This window comes from Ovis aries, chromosome 17, assembly GCF_016772045.2.
Source record: "Ovis aries strain OAR_USU_Benz2616 breed Rambouillet chromosome 17, ARS-UI_Ramb_v3.0, whole genome shotgun sequence".
Lineage (NCBI taxonomy): Eukaryota > Metazoa > Chordata > Mammalia > Artiodactyla > Bovidae > Ovis > Ovis aries.
In genome coordinates this window covers 71,634,058-71,652,738 of record NC_056070.1, presented here as the reverse complement: position 1 = coordinate 71,652,738, position 18,681 = coordinate 71,634,058, and the positions used below count along the sequence as shown (strand labels likewise).

Here is an 18,681-nt window from a genome sequence, read left to right as displayed (position 1 = left end):
GCCAGGCCGCACCTGCGGAGGTCTGGGTAGGAAGGCCATTGGGACCTGGAAGGGATCTGGGGACCCACGCTGGGGGGCTCGGGGGTGAGCGTGACCTGGGGTCGGCTGAGTGTTGGTCCCCGCCTTATGAACCCCTGCCAACCCCAGGTGACTCTCAAGCAACTCCCAGGGTGTTTGCTGAGTGAGGACTTGAGTGAATCCGGGCCGATGGGTGTGGGCGGAAGGGTTTTGTCCCCACTGTAGGAGTTTGTCCCACCGGAGGGCCTAGAAGCCGGGGAGGGAAGCCGAGCACCTGGAGGGTGGTCCTTCGTGGTCTGAGTGGCACAGCTCTGGGGGCGGCAGGGCAGAAAGATAACAGCCCTACTCTACAGGTGAGGCAAGCGGCCCCCCAAAGCTGACGGGAAAGCCACAGCACCAGGGTCCCGACTCCCCAGCCGCCAACGGTGAGTGCGGGGGAGGGGAGGCAGAGCCAGCTGGGCTGGACCAGGGCCCCGGCTGGGGGGTGGGGCGAGGGGGCTGAGCCCAGGGGTCATGGGGACGTGCTCCCGCGCCTCTCCCTGAGGCCTCAGGGTCCCATCCTGGTTCCCCCAGCCCTCCTCCTGTGCCTCCCTGTGCCTGGGGAGGGGGCCCCTGGACATCAGCGGAGACAGGGAGCAGGGGTCCCCTCTGGCTGAATGGGGTGGGGGACGAGCTGGGGAGGTTGCACCCCCAGAAAGAGGAGCCCCTGCTTCCCCCCTGCGCTTCCCCCGAACCTGCGGGCTTGCTGCAGAGACAGCTGTCCCCCTCAACCCAGCCTCCACCCCCGGGGCCAGCAAACAGCACCCCTACCCCGGGGTTCCTGCAAACCCTTGGCAGTGACACCCTGGCTTCAGAGCGGCTTGTCCTGCTGTGCTCAGAACTGGGGTGGCCCCATGTCTATCCAGAGTCAGGGTGGACGAGGGGTCCCCTTGAGTGGCTGAGCTGGAGACGGATGGACGTGGAGCGTTCCCATTCTGAATCGACACAACCCTGGATCCGTGAGATGGGATTCCAGGGGGTCGAGGAGGCCGAAGGTGACTCCTCCTCCTTTTGCTCAGGGAAGTTGGGGAGGGCTCAGAGGGGTCGCTGGAATGGGGGCGGCTTCTTAGAGGCCAGTCTTGGACCAGTGCAGGGCTGGTGGGACTCAGGGAGGGCGGGCAAGGCTGGGGACCAGCCCCCAGGACCCTGGTTTGAGGCTGAGCTTTCTCCTTCCGGAACGGGCGCCGCGGAAAGGACCGAGGGGCGCCAGGCACAGGGCACTTCCCGTTGGCGGCACGGTGACACGGGGGCTGGCGCGCCTGGGACTTCGCAGAGGAGGGGAGCCAGCGCGGGCCTGCGCCCCGGGCCGAGAGAATCGTCGGACGGGACGGGGCAGGTGGCCTGAGCGGACGCGGGAGCCGGGAGAGCGGAGGGCGCGCGGGGGGCGGGGGCCACGGCGCGAGGCCCCCCGGGCTCCGCGCGCGGCGGGGCGGGCGCGCGGCGGGGCGGGGCGCGGGCCGCGCGGGGCTGGGAGCCGCCGGCGGGGGGCGCCCGCGGGCGGAGCCGGAGCCCCAGCGGCGCCGAGACCGCGGGTGCCGGCGCTCGAGCAGCAGGTCAGTGGGGGCCCCGGGTGCGGGGTCGCAGGCGGGCGGCCAGGGCCGTGGGGCCGGGAGCGCGGGCGGCGCGGACGCCCTCCAGGCGCTCGGCCGCTGCGTCCCTTCCCGCCGCTCCGACAGCCGCTTCGAGGGCTGGGGTCCGCGCCCGGGCGGGCGCGCCGCCGGCTCCCCAGCCCGGTCGGGGGGCGCTGCGCGGACCCCTCCGGGCCGCCCCGGCCTGGACCGCAAGGCGCGCGGGGCAGGCGGTGAGAGGAAGGGGCGAGAGCGGCAGGGGCGGGGGCGGCGCCGGTGCGCCCGGAGCCCCGGGCCCTCGCCGCGCCCTCGGGGGCCGCAGAGGCCGGCCGGAGCGGAGCGGGCGGCCCCCGCGGGCCGGGACTTCCACCGGCGGAGCGCCCCGGCGTCCCGGCGTCCCGGGAGTCCGGGTGAGCGGACGGCACCCGAGCGCCTAGGGCGCGGCGAGGGACGGAGCTGAGCGCCGGCCGAGCGCGGGCGCGTCCGGTGGGCGCTGGTGGCGGGAACCGGCCTGGGGGCCCGCCCCGGGGGAGGCCGGGGTGGGGACAGTCCTGGCGGCCCCCCGGGGCCGCCCTGAGCCGAGGCGGGACTGGCGGGAACGGTGGCGGCGCTCGAGGGGCTTGGCTCCAGGTGCCCAGGGGCTGGGAGGGCCCCGGGCCAGCGAGGGGAGATGTCTGCGCTGGGGCGCGGCCACTGCGATGTAGACTTCAATTTCCCCGACTGTACAATGGGAGGAAGGCGGGGGCCGAGGGCTCCGCGGGGGAGAGAAGCTGGGAGCGGAGGGCGGGTCCACCCCTTTTTCTCAGGACGGCAGCTGACCCCCGGGGGACGCCGCCTCCTTTTCCCCATTTCAGGCGGCCCCGAGCCTGCTTTTCCACCCGCGGGACCTGTGCCCCTTTTCCGTGGGGATCCCAGGCTGCTCCCGTCCCCCGCACCCGCTGTTAGATCCTCCATGTCACTGCCAAGCCCAGCAGGGCTGCCCCAGGTGTCCGGCCCAGGGCCCGCAATGGACGGTTCTTGGGCGCACAGCGGGCTGGGCAGGTGGGGTGCTGTCGGGGGCTCCTCCTCCTAGGGTGGGCTGGAGAGGCTCTGCCCCTGGGGCCGGGCCCCATCCTGGGCTGTCTGCTCCTCCTCGCTCCGCCGGGTCCTCTGGAGGTCCCCAGGCTCTCCCAGGTCTCTTGGGCCACTGGCCCATCCCCTTAGGGCAGACCGTGTTCTGGGCTGACCCGGCCTCCCTCTCCAGTGCTTCGGGAAGGCCGGCGGGAGACGAGACTTCGGCCAGGTGAGTCTGTGGGCTCGCATGTTTCCTTTTTCCCGGGGGCCTGGGACCCCCAGCCACCCAGCCACCCCCCTCCCACCCCCGTCTGCTCCTTAGGAGCTCACCGCTCTCGAGGGCCGTGGGCGGCTTCAGGAGCAGCCGGGATTGAGAGGCCTGGACATCCAAACGTTCTGGTCTGGATCCACTCGCTGGGCTTCCTGCCCCAGCCAGTCTGCCTTCTCATCCTGTGAAACACGCGGGATGGTGCACGCGGGGCTTCATGTTCAGGGCTGTGTGTGTTGGGTGTGGGGGGTGGGCAGACTGGGGCCAGTGCTTGAGCTGGGAAACCCCGGAGAGAAGCTGTTAGGCTTGTAGGGCTGGGGGGCCATCACAAGAGACCACTGTCAGCAGAGGGCCAAGTGACTAGCGCTGGGTGGGGAGCAGGCGCTTGGCTCCAGGGCGTCGTACCCTGCAAACTGTGGGGCCCCGCGGCGGCCTTGGGCAGCGTCCACCATGCAGGGCCGTGGCCCCGGGGGGCGCGCAGCACTGATGTGAAAGCTGCCAGCCGCTCTCGTTCCATCTAACCTGCCTGACTCCTGAGCCCCCTGCCCCTGTGAGCTGGGACTGGTCTTGTGGGCTCTGCCTATCTGCTGAAATCTGTGCACCCGTGAGAGTTCAGGGCGGCAGGGCCAGAGGGCAGGCGAGGGCTTGAAGGCTGGCTTGAAAAGACGTTCTGGGCGGTGTGTGGGTCCGGCGGCCCCGAGGAAACCGCGGGCCTCAGGTGCTGAGCTTCAGAAAGATGAGCTCCAGCCCCCGGGCCTGGGGAATGTGGGCGGCCACAGGAGGGTTTGTTTGCCCTGGAAGCAGGAGGGAGGGCAGGAGCTTGGAGCTGCGATGCGGGGAGAAGCCCTCCCGGGAGACCGCTCGCCTCCCAGGCGGGGCTGGGAGGGGGCCGGGGTCCCCCCATCGCCTCCCACAGTCGTGGGAGGGCCCCCCTGGGCGTGGAAGCCATGCGATCCTGACAGGGGCGGGAGGGGCTGGGTGGAGGGGGGCTGCCCTCGCTCCAGGGGCAGAGGGGGTGGGGGTTGGGGAGGCAGGGTGCTCCAGTTGTCCAGCCTCTCCCCCAGCCTTCCCTGACACGCCTCTGAGCCTCACCCATCCCCAGAGCGCTCTGCTAGACGGTTCCAGCTGGCACCGCTCTTGCAGGACAGGCCTGAGTGAGAAGCTGCTGGGCAGGGTCCTTCTGCGGCTCTGACCTCGGTTGCCACCCCCGTTGGTCCAGCTGTCTGTCCCCTGGAAGAGAGACGGCTTTGGGGTGTGCCAGGCGGAGGCAGGCAGAGGCCACCCGGGTGCCTCTCCTGCTGGCAGGGCGGTGGTTTCTGCCCATCTTCACAGGAGTGTTTGCCTCTGGCCCCTCAGTAGCCTTTGCAAACCGCAGGCGGGGACGGGGGCCACTGAGGGGTCAAGGAGCCAGCCGCTCTGGCCCACCCACCCCCCTCCACCCCCAGGGCTGTGCTAGCACCTCTCCATGCCTTCAGGGCCCAGAGGTAGGTCTGCCTCCCCCATCCCCTGTGTGGATGTCTCCGCAAGCCCCGGGCACCACCCCTTGAGCAGGCCAGCCCCCATGCCGCGCCCCCTATGGTCTGTCCCCATTTGGAAAGCACCCCCCACCTTGCCCTCTTCAAGCACAGGAGCCGGTCCTGCCAGTGGAAGATTCGCCTGGGAGGGCTCTGGGAGCCAAGACCCCCTGCGGATGTGCAGAGCCTGGGGGACACCCCTCACTCAGGGTCTCGGAGCGTGAGCTGGAGGAATGGGCACCCAGGGCCCTGTGTGAGGAGTGGCCCCTTGGAGGGGGTGTTGGGGAGGTGACCCATCTGAGGCTAGCGGGCTGGGCCTGCAGCCTGTCCAGCATCTGGCCTGGACCCGAGGCGACGGAGAGGCGGCCCGAGGTCCCCAGCAGGGAGAAGGGCCCTGTGTGTGGCCCCAGGGCCTGCTGGGCGGAGGCCCCGTGGGGCGGGCCCAGTGCAGGGAGGCCCTCAGCCCTGCCCCGCCCACATCCTGCCCTCAGGCTCTGAGAGCGGAGGCTGCACCCCGGGGCCTTAGGGGAGGGATTGCAGGCGGTGCCCGCCGGGGGGTTGCCCTTGCCGAGTTCCTCAGGCTGGCAGCCACGCAGGGCTGGAGGGAGGAGGCCCCTGGCTCCTCCAGGCAGTGCTGGAGTCACTGCTCTGCCCCTGCTGATTCGTCTGGAGAGGGGCCGGGTGGGTCCCAAGGCCCTGGGGGTTTGGGGGAGGCACGTGCCCAGACTCGGGGCCCCCCAACGGCCAGCGAGCGGCCTGCGGTTGGAGAGGAGCGCAGCTGCCCACCAAGCCCCTCCGTGAGACGGAGGTCGGCGTTGCCCAGGCCACCTCAGGCTCCGGCCTCCTGCTCTGCGAGGCCTGCGTGACGGTTCTCGGCATGCCCTCCCGCCCTGATGCTCCCGGCTCGTGTGCGCGTCCGTCCGTCGGTGGTTCCCTTCCCGGGCTCTCATTTCTGGTTTGTGTCTGCCCGCCCTTTTCGGCGCTGCCGGGAATTCTCATTCTTTATGGACGCCTTTCTTTTCTCTCTCTGAAGACCCTAAGTCCTTTGACCATCGTTTTCGGTTACTGGACTGCCTTTGTCTCTTCTGGAGCGAGTCTCTGTATTTTAGCCACTGGTTGCTTGTCTGTCTCACCCTTAGTTTTCCTCCTGTGCTTTACAACTGTGCTTCTCAGGCTCTCGGAGTGGAGCTGGGGTCTTGGAGGTGGGGCGTGACCCGCACACCAGGCTGGGTGGCAGCTGTTGGGTCGGCCTCCCGAGACGACAGTGCCTTAAGACCCCGGCCGTGGGCTCGGGCTGGGCAGCGGTTGGCAGCAGGGTGCTGCTGGGCACAGGGTCGAGTTCTCAGAAACACTTGCTGAGAAGCTAGTGCAGGGGTCTCAGGCTGGGGCTCTGGAGCCTGGGAAGAGGCCCAGCGTGGCTGCGACAGGCCCAGGCAGTACCCCACCCTTCGCGGTACTCAGGGGCAGGTGTGCAGGGAGCTGCATGCTAGCTGCCAGGCTCCTCCGTCCAGCAGACCTCGGGGGCCCACCCGCTGCCGCCTGTATGTGAGCACAGAAAGCCTCGCCGCTGGGACAGACAAGGAGCCAGGAAGCGTGTGCGTTTTGATCACACAAAGGCCAGGCTGGTGAGGGTGAGGAGGAAGGTGGGACGGAGCGTGTCTGCTGGGGAATCCTGTGGGGCTGCCCTCCCCAGGCTTAGCATGCTGCTCCCCGGCACGTGATTCTGGCCTGCCATGGGGTGGCTTCTGCCCTCTGCCCTGTCCCCGGCCGGCGACAATCACCAGGAAATACTGCTTCATTAATACTTAATTGCCCCCCTTGGCTAGCGACAGATGACTCAAGGATTAACGAGGGCCAACAGAGGGATAGGAAATTACCAGATCCGGGTCCCAGCCCCAGCCCCAGCCCTGGTCCCTGGGCCTCCGACCTTCCTGTGGCTTTGGGACGCCTCCGAAGGCAGGGCGGCCGGGAGGCGCCCAGAGGCCCCAGGAAGCCTCCTTGCTGCCGTTTTCCATGGGCATTTCCCCAGCAAGTTTCATGGGGGCTCTCAGGCCCCTGCATCCTCCTTTCCTGAGCTCCTCAGCAGGCCGCCTGAGCCTGGGCTCTGGGGTGGAGTCCGGGGGGCCCCGGGGACAGCTCAGGTCTGGGTGGTCAGCGGCAGGCTGGAGCCTGGTTCTCACCAGCTGTGCGCGTTGATTCCTGGTTCCTGTCAGTGACACATGACTGGCTTGAAACAGGCCATCACAGGAGCATTGATACCCAGCAAAGTCCAGCAAAGTGCCCAGGCTGACTTGGGTCTGACGGCCGGAACGCTCTGGCCACCTCCAGCCCGCCTGCCCCGGGCGGCCCTCGGGCACTCCACTTGACGCTGGAGAGCCGGGTCTGGCCGACACCTGGGTGGTCTGTGTGGCCGGGGCTGTGCTCGCAGCTGAGGGAGGCAGACGGTGCCCGGGGCACAGGGGCACGCTGGCTCCTCGAGGGCCGACTTGGGTGGGAGGGCACCCCCGGCCCCTGGTGGAAGGCCGGAGGGCGGCTCCAGTTTAGAGGCCTTGGCGCCCCCGGTGCAGAAGGTGATAGGGAGGCTCTGCGGATTAGAGGTCCTGGGAGGCACTCACCGGAGGGCTTGGCTTAGGGGCCCCAAGGCCCTTCTGTGCCAAGCACCCTGGCTCTTGTGGGGTCAGCCAACATCCGGGGCAGGTGCTGGCGGTGTTCCCCCATCACTGGGGCTCCGGACGGGGCCCGGACAGTCCAGCTTCAGCTCCCCAGAAACATGGTACCAATCCGGGTCAGCTGGCCCCGGGGCCCTGTCGGGGAGATGGGCCGGGCCTGAGTCAGACTTCCAGTGTGGGCCATGTGCCGCCAACGCAGCTTCCCCAGGAGAGGCCAAGGCAGGGCAAGAAGGATGGCAAGGGGTCAGCAGGAGGCCGGCGGCTCACTGATGGGGGGACACAGGTCCCGGGGCCCGCCGCTGGACCCGGAAGGCCCCCCAGAGGGGAGCCTGCCCCTTCGCTCCAGTGGGAGGATGGCGAGACCTGGACACGGTGCTTCTGCAGTCAGGCACCCCAGGGGATTGCTGCTCCTGGCTGCCGGCCGGAGGCACCAAGGGACACCGCGTGGCCAGAGGTGGCACCGGGAGGCTCGGTCCGCCCCGCCTCTGCCACCAGCCGGCTCTGTAAGCCGCTGGCCAGCTCGTGCCCCGTGCACAACAGGGGCTTGGTGGGACTTGTTTGTGGCGGCTGCAGGCTGCAGGGACCCCTCGGTTTGTCAGGGGCTCCACCTCCTCCCTGCTGCTCCCTGCTGCTGTGTCACGGGGTGCCCACCACTGTCGCAGTGCCACAGCACCTCCTGGACGGGGTGAGAGGACCCGGCACTCTGAATGCAGCTAGGGGCCACGAGCAGCCTTCTCCCAAGGTGGCCTGTCCATCCGATGCCTCGCATCCTGGAGGACAGACGGGCCAGGCAGCCCCCAGCCCACATGCGGGCACCTTTGGGCTTCCTGTCCCCGCGGCTGGCGGCCACCACTGCCCACATGCACCTGGGCCCCCGGCAGGGGGAGCTTGGGGCGGGAGGAGGGTGGACTTGGCACAGGGGACCCTGCCGGGCAGCACGGTGGAGTGTGGCGGGGAAGCCGGGGCGGTGGGGAGAGGCCTGCGTGGCGGGGGAGCTCAGGGGCCCCTGGGAGGTGGGCTGCTTCTGCAGAGCTGTCTCGGATTCTTGACACCAGGGTATTTTGACTCCGGTAAAGGGGGGGAGCTGTTTCACGCGCGCTCATTTCCTGCTCGTAGGACCACGGGTGAGAGCGTAAATGGCCCCCAGAGGCGACTGGGGTCCAGCCTTCCCACTGTGTCAGTGGGGAAACCGAGGCCGGCCCGTGGAGTCCTGGCTGAGCACCCCCGCGGGCGCAGGATCGGCTGGCAGCGGGCGTGGGAGGAGGCAGCGGGCGGGGCTGGGGAGCGCCCGCCCAGACGCGCCTCTGCGGGCGGGGGCTCTGGGGGCGGGCCCCCTCCGAGCGCTCCAGCACCCCGCTGCCCTCCCAGTCGGGCGCCCCGCAGGGCAGCTCCCGGCCCTCAGGGACGCAGCCGCCGGCTGAGCGAGGAGGGTGGTCCCGGCAGACCCAGGGGTTTCCAGGAGGGGGGTGGTGGGGCTGCCGCAGAAGGCTCGAGAAGCGAGCTGAGCCCTGGGGGCTACAGAAGCGACTCACCTCTGCGAGGTCTTGGCTCCTCTGGGAGAAGAGCACTTGGGCTGACCGGAGGGCCGGGGCACGGTGGGTCGTCCTCCGGCCGGTGCCTGCCTGCGGGGGGAGCTTTGGGCGGCGGGGGCCGGGGGCTGCCCGGGTATCTCCAGCCGTGCCCGGAGGTCCAGCTCCTCACGAGGCTTCTCCCCTGGCAGGTGTCTCAGGACCTGAAGCAGAGCTGAGAGATGCCGCCGGAGCGCCTGCAGGGGGGCTGCGTTCTGGAGACGCGCCGTGGGCGGTGAAGAGCGCTGGGGGAGCCCCTCGGCCGACGGCAGGGTCGCCCCGGCTCCCGCGAAGAAGGGGCTCGGGGGCCTGGGCAGGGCCGGCCGGGCCGCAGCTATGGACCGAGCGCTGGCGCGGCCCGCGTCCTCGCTGAGCCCGCCCGCCGGCCGCCGCGCGCGCCATGGACGGCTTCTCGGCGTACATCGCGGTGGAGCTGGCCATCGCCGTGCTGGCCATCCTAGGCAACGTGCTGGTGTGCTGGGCCGTGTGGCTCAACAGCAACCTGCAGAGCGTCACCAACTACTTCGTGGCCTCGCTGGCGGCGGCCGACATCGCCGTGGGGGTGCTCGCCATCCCCTTCGCCGTGACCCTGAGCACCGGCTTCTGCGCGGCCTGCCACAGCTGCCTGTTCTTCGCCTGCTTCGTCCTGGTGCTCACGCAGAGCTCCATCTTCAGCCTGCTGGCCATCGCCATTGACCGCTACATCGCCATCCGGATCCCGCTCCGGTGAGCCCCGCTCCCGGGTGCCTCGCGCTGGGGGCTGCACCCATGAGGGGCTGCGCTGGGGGTCAGGGTGAACCCCCGGGGTCAGGGTGAGCTGGGGGTCAGGGTGACCTCAGGGGTCAAGGTGAAGCCGGGGGTCAGGGTGAACCCAGGGACAGGGTGAGCCAGGGGTCAGGGTGAGGCAGGGGTCAGGGTGAACTCGGGGGTCAGGGGTCAGGATGAAGCCGGGGGTCAGGGTGAGCCAGGGGTCAGGGTGAACTCGGGGATCAGGATAAATTGGGGGTCAGGATGAAGTCGGGGGTCAGGGTGAACTCGGGGGTCAGGGGTCAGGATGAAGCCGGGGGTCAGGGTGAGCCAGGGGTCAGGGTGAACTCGGGGGTCAGGGGTCAAGGTAAACCGGGGGTCAGGGTGAGCCAGGGGTCAGGGTGAACTCAGGGGTCAGGGTGAGCTGGGGGTCAGGGTGACCTCAGGGGTCAGGGTGAAGCCGGGGGTCAGGGTGAGCCGGGGGTCAGGGTGAGCCCCTGGGGTCAGGGTGAGCCGGGGGTCAGGGTGAACCCGGGGACAGGGTGAGCTGAGGGTCAGGGTGAACTCAGGGGTCAGGGTGAACCCGGGGACAGGGTGAACTCAGGGGTCAGGGTGAGCCCCTGGGGTCAGGGTTCGGTCTGGTGTCAGTGTGTGGGGACGGGGCCGTGGGGCTGCCCAGGGCTTGGCACGGCCGGCAGTTGTGCCGTGCTGACTGATCGCCGTGGGCGTGGGCCAGGCTGGTCCTCCCCAGGGCTACCCAGGAGAGGCTGCTGTGCTGCAGCTCTTGGTGACCCTGTGTCCAGGCCTGGGGGTGGCTGCCTCTGGGCCTCCCGTCACAAAGTGTGATGCTGGGGTGGGGTGGGCCCCACCGGAAACCGCGGGCCTCAGCTAGAAGCTGCCTTCTCCCAGCCCCTCCGGGCCAGCCTGCACTTTGCAGGTTAGGAACATGACCCTGAGGGGAAGTGACTGGGCCAGATGCCTGTGAGTCACTTGGACCTCTATGCAAATTGTGCTTCCCAGCCACTGCAGGCTTCAGGCTGGTGGGGTTTTCCTGGTGAGACTTGTGAAATGACTTCAGGCAAGTGTCGTGGAAACAAAGACTCTCCCCGAGGCTGAGTTCACTTAAAGGCAGCCTCCACCTACACAGCCACCAGCCCAGCCGGGCTAGGAAGCCGCCCCTCCCCACCCCACCCCCAGAGGGGCTGGGGGGCTTCGGCCCTGCCTCCCTGCCCCTCCGTTCTGGGGCTGAGCCCCACCACCTCGAGGGCGGCAGGCCCGAGGGAGGTGGTCAACACTGACAGGTGGGGCCTGCTTACGGAGCAGCCGCACGCTGGGTTGAGGGCGCCCTGGCCTGTCTGGGGAAGAGGCTCGATGAGCAAGTGGAAACATCGAGTGTGGGACCCGAGGGCACGCTTAGAGGTCGTTTCCTCCCTCATCTGGGTGGGAAAAGGAGACTGAGAAGCGGCAGCCCCTGGGGCCGCGCAGCAAGCTGGCAGCACAGGCGGGACGCGTCTGGGAGGAGCGCGCCTGCCGCCTGGTCCTTTGGTGACTGCGGTCCTTTGCGGGGTTGCTCACACGGCCGCCCCAGGCCCCCAGCTCAGGCAGCCGTTACTGCCCCCGGGCTCTCGGGGGACAGCACACTGCTCAAACAAAGGAAGACGGGCCCTGCGCGGCGCTCCAGGGAGGCCGTGTCCCGGGAGAGCCTAGGGCCCTCGTCAGAAGGAAAGGCGACCCTGGCCCCAACCGAGGACCAGCTTGAATGGCGGGCTGGAGTCCAGGCTGGTCCAGGACACAGAGGTTGGTCTGACTGGCGTCCCTTTCCAGGCCAGGGCCAGTGTGGGCCTGATTCAAGCAAGGGACGGCAGATCTGGGGGCGATCAGGGTTAGCCACTGATCCAAGAGAGAGGCCTGTGGCTTCCTGTCTGCTCTCTGAGAGTCACACAGCCCAGCCTCTCTCCCTGGTGCAGGCGGGTGGCCCGTGCTGTGTGACTGGGGAGTCTGCTGCCCCTTTCTGGCCCCTTTTTCATCTGTCCCAGGGGCCGAGTGTTTGAGGGCCCAACGAGTGGACTGGAGTGGTGGGGCCCTGCGCAGGATGGCGGGAGGGTGGATGGGGATTCAGGCCTTTCTGAAGCTGCCGGAGGCTCAGAACCATGGGCCTGGCCACCCCTCCCCAGCCCCGCCTGCCTCCCGGGCCCCACGACCTTCAGGAGCAGGACCTAGTCCCACCCTGACCTCGGCCGTCTGAGCTCCTCGAGGCAGGGCTCTGGAGGGGCCGGCCTGGCTCCCGGGTCAGGCGGCCGCGGACTGACGGTGGAGGTGATGTTCGTCCCTCCGGGGCCGGGCGCCGCCGCCAGCAGGATGTGAGCTCACGTCTCCGCTGATCCTTGGCCGCCGCCGCCTGTGACCCTCCTGTTACGCAGGAGGATGCCAGCGGCTGCTCCGAAGGAAAAGTGTCTCCTGACCCTGGGACTCAAGGGCCCTGGGACACGAGGGCCGGGAGGCAAGGCATGGGACGGTGTCTGCTGGGGCACCCGAGAACAGGCCAGGCGTGAGGGGGATGAGACAGATGCAGGTGGGAGCCTGGAGCTCCTGGAAGCTCCGGGCCACCGCCTGGCTCGGGACAGCTGTCCTTGCCCCTCCCGCAGAACACCAGCCCGGCCCACGTGCCATCTCCTGCCCCACTCAGGAGGCCCTCTGGCTGCTCTGAAGTCCAGCCGCTGGCGACGCTCTAAGGAGCCCGTCCCCAGGCCTGCACCGTTCACCGTTACTTTCTCTTTAAAAACGAAGACTGCAGCTTCAGAAAGGTCTCTGTGTGCCTCCCGTGTGCCCGGGCCCTGCTGAGCGAAGGCAGGGCCTGCCCACGGGCGGGGACGGGTGCTATCCGTGTCCCCAGCGGACAGACTCCCAGGGGATCTCCAGGGCCGCCTCCCTCTTCACTCATTAGCCCCCGGCGACTGCTCTCTGCAGACTCTGGGGAGCAGCCTCCTCGTGGGGCAGCAGAGTCCCGGGCCCAGGTGCTGGATTGCCCCAGAGGTCAGATCCGAGCGCCTTGGCTTCTGAGTGGGCGCTGGAGAGGGCGCTTTCTGCAGGGCATGACGCCAAGCCTGTGGGGGCGCACCGGGGCGCACTGGTGTTGGGGGGCAGGTGTCACGGGGGGGCCCTCCCTGAATGGACACCCCGGGGAAGGAAGGAGCCTGCGGGTGGGCCCCGGGCAGGGAGAGGGGACAGGTGACCCACGGGGCTTGTGCAGCGGCTCAGGCCTGCCTGCGCCTGGGAGGGAGGGTGGGTTCCAGCCACGGGTGCCTTTGGACTACTGGGGAAGGCTCTGCTTTCTCCTGGCCGAAGGGCAGGCGTGCAGCGAGTCTCACCGAGAACTGGGGGGGCATGACTGGATCAGAGGGCAGTCCCCAGTGGGAGAGACAGGGCCCCCCAGAAGGCTCAGCAGCACAAAGTGTGGGGTGCCAGCTCCCTGCAACGCCTCCAGGCCCCCAGGGCCACGCAGCGCTGGCTGGCCTGGGCATACCCCCGCCTGGCAGGCAGGCAGGCAGGCAGGCTGTCTGAGGCCCCGCGGGGCAGGCTGAGACTACCTCAGTCACACACACAGCCCCAGGGCTGCCACTGGGCCAGGCTGGGGCGCGGCCGTGGCTCCCCATTTGAGCCCAAACGTTGACCCGGTCCCCTGGGAGCCTGGGTCCAGGGCTCTCAGCCTAAGAGGCTTTCTTTTGAGTAACAAGGTTAATCTGTCTGGGCGCTCCTTAAATAAAGAACTGCACGTATTAAAACATCAAAAGGAAGAGAAGCAGGCACGGTGAGGAGCTGGGCCCCCGCCGCCTTCCGGGAAGCCAGGGCCGGGGCTCCTCCAGGCATCCTCTGCCCACGGACGAGTGGCATCAGTCCGCTCCTGCCCCCAGGAGGGGCTTCCTTTACAGCACGCAGCGGCAGACTTCCTCTCCTGGGCCTCCTCATCTGCACGGAGATAGCTGGACAGCGTGGGCTTTTTAAACCGTGTCCCCAGCAGCCTTCACGCTGGGCCCCAGCTTCCCCCCACACCCCCCAGGTTCATTTACTCAGGGGATATCAGTCAGCCTCCTCTTCCTCAGCAGCTACACTCGGGGACTGCAGGTGAGAAGGTTTGCTTCTGCGTGCTTGCCTCCAGTGACAGGAGGATCACCCCTGCCCAAGGCAGCCCATGTCTCCTGTGAACCACGACCCACCTGCCTGCGGCATCCATCCACTGACCCCCTGTTCTGCCCTCATGAGAGTGCTCCAGGCCCCGCATTCTTAGTCCCATTTTACAGACAAGGAGACTGAGGCTCAGAGTGACAGAACGTGGCTAAGCAAGAACGCACCAGGGCTAGAACCCAGAGAGGGGCATGCTTTTCTTCAGAAAAATGTCAACATTAAAGCAGCCCCCTATTCAATGAGATTATATAAATTAGCTTGCGGAGTACTAGAAACAGTGCCTAGCACACAGCAAGTGCTACGTAAGAATTAAATGGGGAAAAAAAAAAATTACCTCTGACCTTACATTGGAAGCTCCAGAACCGAAATAGGGCAGTGTAGGCTTTCTGTGGCTTGGGCGAACTGGGAAAGCCCGTGACCCTCTTCCTGCTGGAGGCACCCAAGCCCATGCAGACTGGGGCCGAAGAGCTCGGGAGAGTGGGGTCCTGCTCGGGCTCAGAACTGACAAACTCACCTTGGCCTGAGTAGCCTCCAGGCTCCTGGCATGCCCACGGCAAGGCCACGCCTCTCCTGGGGTTTCAGGAGAGGGAATGAGGGCTTAGATGGGAGGTCAGAGGCTCCCAGGTTTTCTTTTCTCCTTAATGGGAATCAGCTGACAAAATTTAACCCGTGGGCAATTTTACCCAGAACAGCCGGCTCCCGGCCCCCAAGATCCTGCAGCGCCGGGCAGGCATGTGTGGCGGTGGGGGCGCAGGGGTGGCTGAGGGGCGTCTGGAGCCTCCTGCACACTCGGTGACGTGCAGCAGCACGCTGGCCTCGCACCTGTGTGGCCTGCAGGCCCCCGGGTCTGCTCCACCTTGATCGAGTGTCTGCAGATAACCTCCAATCCTGGAATTTAGGGAAGCGAACGTCTCGTTGACACCCGTTACAGCCTGTCTCAGTGATGGTGATGCAGGGTCCACGGGGCCCCCAGCCTTGGGAGCCCAGCTTGGGTGGGATTCGTTGCACTTGATACCCCTCTGGGAAGACAGCTGACCTGAACTTTAAAGGGATGGGTCGGGTTTACTGGTAGAGGTGTTGGGGAACCAAAACCCTGAAGCGCAGCTCATCCCTCGGAACACTGAGGCTGCCCTTCTCAGTCTGGGAGATGAGTTTTTTTGACTGCCTGTTCTTCAAAATCTCTGCCGTCTTTTTTTCAGACTGATTCATTTGGCTGCTCCGGGTCTCTGTGGCACGTGGGATCTAGTCCCCTGACCGGGGATAGAACCCAGGTCCCCTGTTTTGGGAGCTTGGTGTCTTACCCCCAGGGCAACTAGGGGAGTCCCTGCCATCTCTTTTCGTTGGCATCAGCTTCTGGGCCCGCGGTCCAGCCTCTCCCCGAGAGTGGAGCCCTCCAGAGTATGGAGCGATTTGGGCCAGATTACTTCTCTCTGGACCTTAGGATCTCGAGCAGCTGCGTCCTCTTGAATGTGAAAGTGAAGTCTCAGTCGTGTCTGACTCTTAGCGACCCCATGGACTGTAGCCTGTCAGGCTCCTCCGTCCATGGGATTTTCCAGGCAAGAGTGCTGGAGTGGATTGCCATTGCCTTCTCCAGGGATCTTCCCAACCTGGGAATCGAACCCCGGTCTCCCGCATTGCAGGCAGACGCTTTACCGTCTGTGAAGGCTGCTGTAAAAGCGTTAAAGACATCCTGGCCTCTCTCCAGAGGGCTGTGGGCAGACTTGGAAGGGAGGTGACCATCTCATCTGGCCTGGGACCTCCACCCTTCCCCTCCCCACCTGTGCTGCCTCTCTCGGGGGGGGCTTCTGGGGGCCCCAGGTCAAGTAGGAAAGGAGCAGCACGGGGCATGGGAGGTGTGACCTGCCGACTGGCTGGATCTGGCTGGTGCTGTCCCCAGCCAGCGGCCACGCTCTGGGGCATTCCCACGCTACAGGGAAATGCATTCTTGCGGCGCCTAAGATCGGCATGGAGGTCATAACGCCTCCCCTCCCCCTTCCCAAGTCACATTAGTCTCTTCAAACCAAAACAAGTCAAGGACTGCAGCCATCAGAGGACACACTGAGGCCGGGCGGCAGGAAGCGCCCGGCCCAAGACCTCGGAGCCCGTGGACGGGCCGGGCGGCGGGTGCCCAGGCTCCTCTCTGACGCGGGTCCCCTCTCCGCAGGTACAACGGCTTGGTGACTGGCTCGCGGGCCAAGGGCATCATCGCCGTCTGCTGGGTGCTGTCCTTCGTCATCGGCCTGACCCCCATGCTGGGCTGGAACAACTGCAGCCAGCAGGAGGGCCGGAACAGCTCGCGGGCCTGCGGGCAGGGCCGGGTGGCCTGCCTCTTCGAGGACGTGGTGCCCATGGGCTACATGGTGTACTACAACTTCTTTGCTTGCGTGCAGCTGCCGCTGCTGCTCATGCTCGGCGTCTACCTGCGCATCTTCCTGGCGGCGCGGCGGCAGCTGAAGCAGACGGAGGGCCAGCCGGCGCCGCCGGGGGAGCGCGCGCGCTCCACGCTGCAGAAAGAGGTGCACGCCGCCAAGTCGCTGGCCATCATCGTGGGGCTGTTCGCGCTGTGCTGGCTGCCGCTGCACGTCGTCAACTGCTTCACCTTCTTCTGCCCCTCGTGCCGCCACGCCCCGCCCTGGCTCATGTACCTGACCATCGTCCTCTCGCACGGCAACTCGGTGGTGAACCCGTTCATCTACGCCTACCGCATCCGCGAGTTCCGCCACACCTTCCGCAGGATCCTGCGCAGCCACGTGCTGCGGCGGCGGCGGCGGCGCGAGCCCTTCAAGGCGGGGGGCCCCGGCGCCCGCGCCCTGGCGGCCCCCGACACGGAGCGCGTGGGCCTCCGCCTCAACGGCCACCCGCCCGGGGGCGCCTGGGCCAACGGCAGCGCCGCCCGGCCCGACGGCCCCGCCCTGGCGCTGCCCAGAGCCCTCCCGGACGCGCAGCTCCAGGGCCGGCGCCCAGAGTCCCCGGGCCCCGGGGGCCCCCGGGCCGGGGCAGGAGTGTCCTGAGGACCCGCCGAGTCCACCCCCTCTGAAGGGAAGGGACTCTTTCTCCTCCCGCCTGGGGGGACCGGTCGTGCTGGGAAGCAGAGTGCATGTGCGGAGACCCCCCCTTTCTCGCGGCCGGTTCCCACTTTGGGCCGAGGAGGGCGCCCCCACCGGCTGGAGCGGCGTGAGGCCCAGCAGGAAGGGTCTGGAGCCCACGGAGGCGGCCCTGCACCAGGCCAGGGCCGGTCCCCAGCCGCTGAAGCACCGCCCAGTGCCGCCGTGTCTCCGCAGAGCAGGCTGGCCGGCCTGAGGCTGGGAAGGGCCCCACAGGCCGCCCCCCCCCCAACACACTCACCCCACCCCCAGCTTCCAAGGGTTCAGAGCTGCTATGCGTGGTGGCGGTGTTGGACTGGTTTTGTTTTTCCAGGAGAAAACGAAAGCCCGAGGAAACCCTTTTCATCTTACCTTCCCTCCCTGGCTGCTGGCTCCACTTCAGTCCTGCTGCTAACCCGGCTGCAGGCGTCCCCCACGGCCCTGAGCGGCCGTGCATCCCCTTTGAGGACAAGGGTTGTAGCCCAGGGGGCCAGGGCGTGGGTGCAGGGCATCGGTCAGGGCCGGCCAGCGGGGGTGAGTCTAGGTGGCTCAGAGCTGCCCGGGCAGAGGCCCTCTCTAACTGCCTTGCCTTCTGAAGGGAATATTATTTTGTTGTTTTTTTCTGAGATAAAATAAAAATGAGCCACATTGTGTTTTAAGCTTGTCCCGTGAGAACAGTGTCTGAGTTCCTTTCCCAGCCCACAGTCAGGCCTACCACGCACCTAGGGGTCTCTGTTGCAGGTGTGAGGTAGACAGCCTGCCTGGGGCCGCGGTGGGTGGGTGGGTGGGCTCCGGGGCACCCCTCTTCCTCCGGAGCGGGCTGTCTGCTTGCAGCAAAATCTACAGGTCCATGTGCAGCCCCAAAGGAAGGAGGCGCCCTCCCGGGCCCCCTCAGCGTGGGGAGCAGGCTTCCGCCTCCCCAGTGCCTCTGCAGCCCTCTTCGTCCCCCTCCCCAAGGCCACAGAGGAATCTGGAATCGATGGGGGGTGCGGGTAGAGGCCACACTCCCTCCCCCTGCTCCCACCAGGGGGGTTTCTTGCTCCGACGCTGTGTCTGGGCCCTGCCCCCTCCACCAAGGAGCAGGTGCCCCCCCTTCTGTTCTGGAGAAGCCTGAAGCAGGGTTGCCCCAGAGAGAGCCAGGCCTGGTCTCGAGTCGCAGAGGCACACTCGGGGCAGAGATGAAACAGCAGAAGCCGCAGGCGGTGCTCACGCAGCCCCGGGAGCCCCCTGTGCAGGAGGCTGAGCAGCAGAGGGAGGCTCAGCACCCATCCCCGTCCCCAGCTTGCAAACGGCAGAAGGGAGCTAAAACCCAGGTTTATCTGACCGAAAGTCCAAGACCTCGATGAACTGTCTCAGCCAAACTAAAACTGTGCAGGGATGCCGTGCTCCCCCCACGCTGCGAGGACATGAGAGACAGCCGCCCGCTCCTCGTGTTTCACCCTGCTCCCCGGGTCTCGCGGCGTTGCCCTGCACACCCTCCTACTCCTACCAAACAGATGTGTGTGTGAGGACCCCAAGCCAAGCTGGGCTTGCGTCGGCACTACCTTACGGCCCCACCCATCAGAGGTCCTCCGGGCTGGCTACACAGAGGAGACGCAGGACGACCCCTGAGCCCCTGCCTCAGAGATGCAGGTGGACGCGGGCAGCGGGGCTTCCCAGGGGCTCTCACAGACAGCCAGGACCGGAGCCGCAGAGACCAACGCACAGCCCACCCTACCCACGCGGGCCCCTCCACCCCGCACGCGCTGGCATGTGCTGGCTGCGGGCAGAGGGCGGAACAGTGGCCAGCTTGGGGCCTGAAGCGGCCAAGAGCGCAAAGGCTCTGAGTCCTCCTGACCAGCTGGTGGGGAGAGGCCACCGAGAGACCCACAAAGGCCGGGAAGGAGAAAGCCTGTCTCTCCAGCCTTTGCTGAGGCCTTGGGGGAACAGAGGTTTGGGCTGGGGAGGAACAGAGCTGGGCCTCAGGAGACGT

At 67.3% G+C, this 18,681-nt stretch overlaps 2 protein-coding genes across 2 annotated transcripts; both read left to right on the top strand.

Annotated features, from left to right (window-relative positions):
* Positions 1-970: 970 nt before the first annotated feature.
* On the top strand, positions 971-9,070 carry LOC121816897 (collagen alpha-1(I) chain-like). Its single transcript, XM_042234228.1, has 7 exons — positions 971-1,052; positions 1,331-2,035; positions 2,829-2,907; positions 4,392-4,430; positions 4,575-4,680; positions 7,056-8,724; positions 8,850-9,070. The coding sequence occupies exons 1-7, from the start codon at positions 971-973 to the stop codon at positions 9,068-9,070; spliced, it is 2,901 nt and encodes a 966-aa protein (XP_042090162.1).
* ADORA2A (adenosine A2a receptor) lies at positions 9,009-17,373 on the top strand. The gene is made up of 2 exons (XM_015101442.4): positions 9,009-9,423; positions 15,791-17,373. Exons 1-2 carry the CDS (start codon positions 9,098-9,100, stop codon positions 16,635-16,637), a joined length of 1,173 nt encoding a protein of 390 aa, XP_014956928.3. The 5' UTR covers positions 9,009-9,097; the 3' UTR covers positions 16,638-17,373.
* The last annotated feature ends 1,308 nt before the right edge of the window (positions 17,374-18,681 follow it).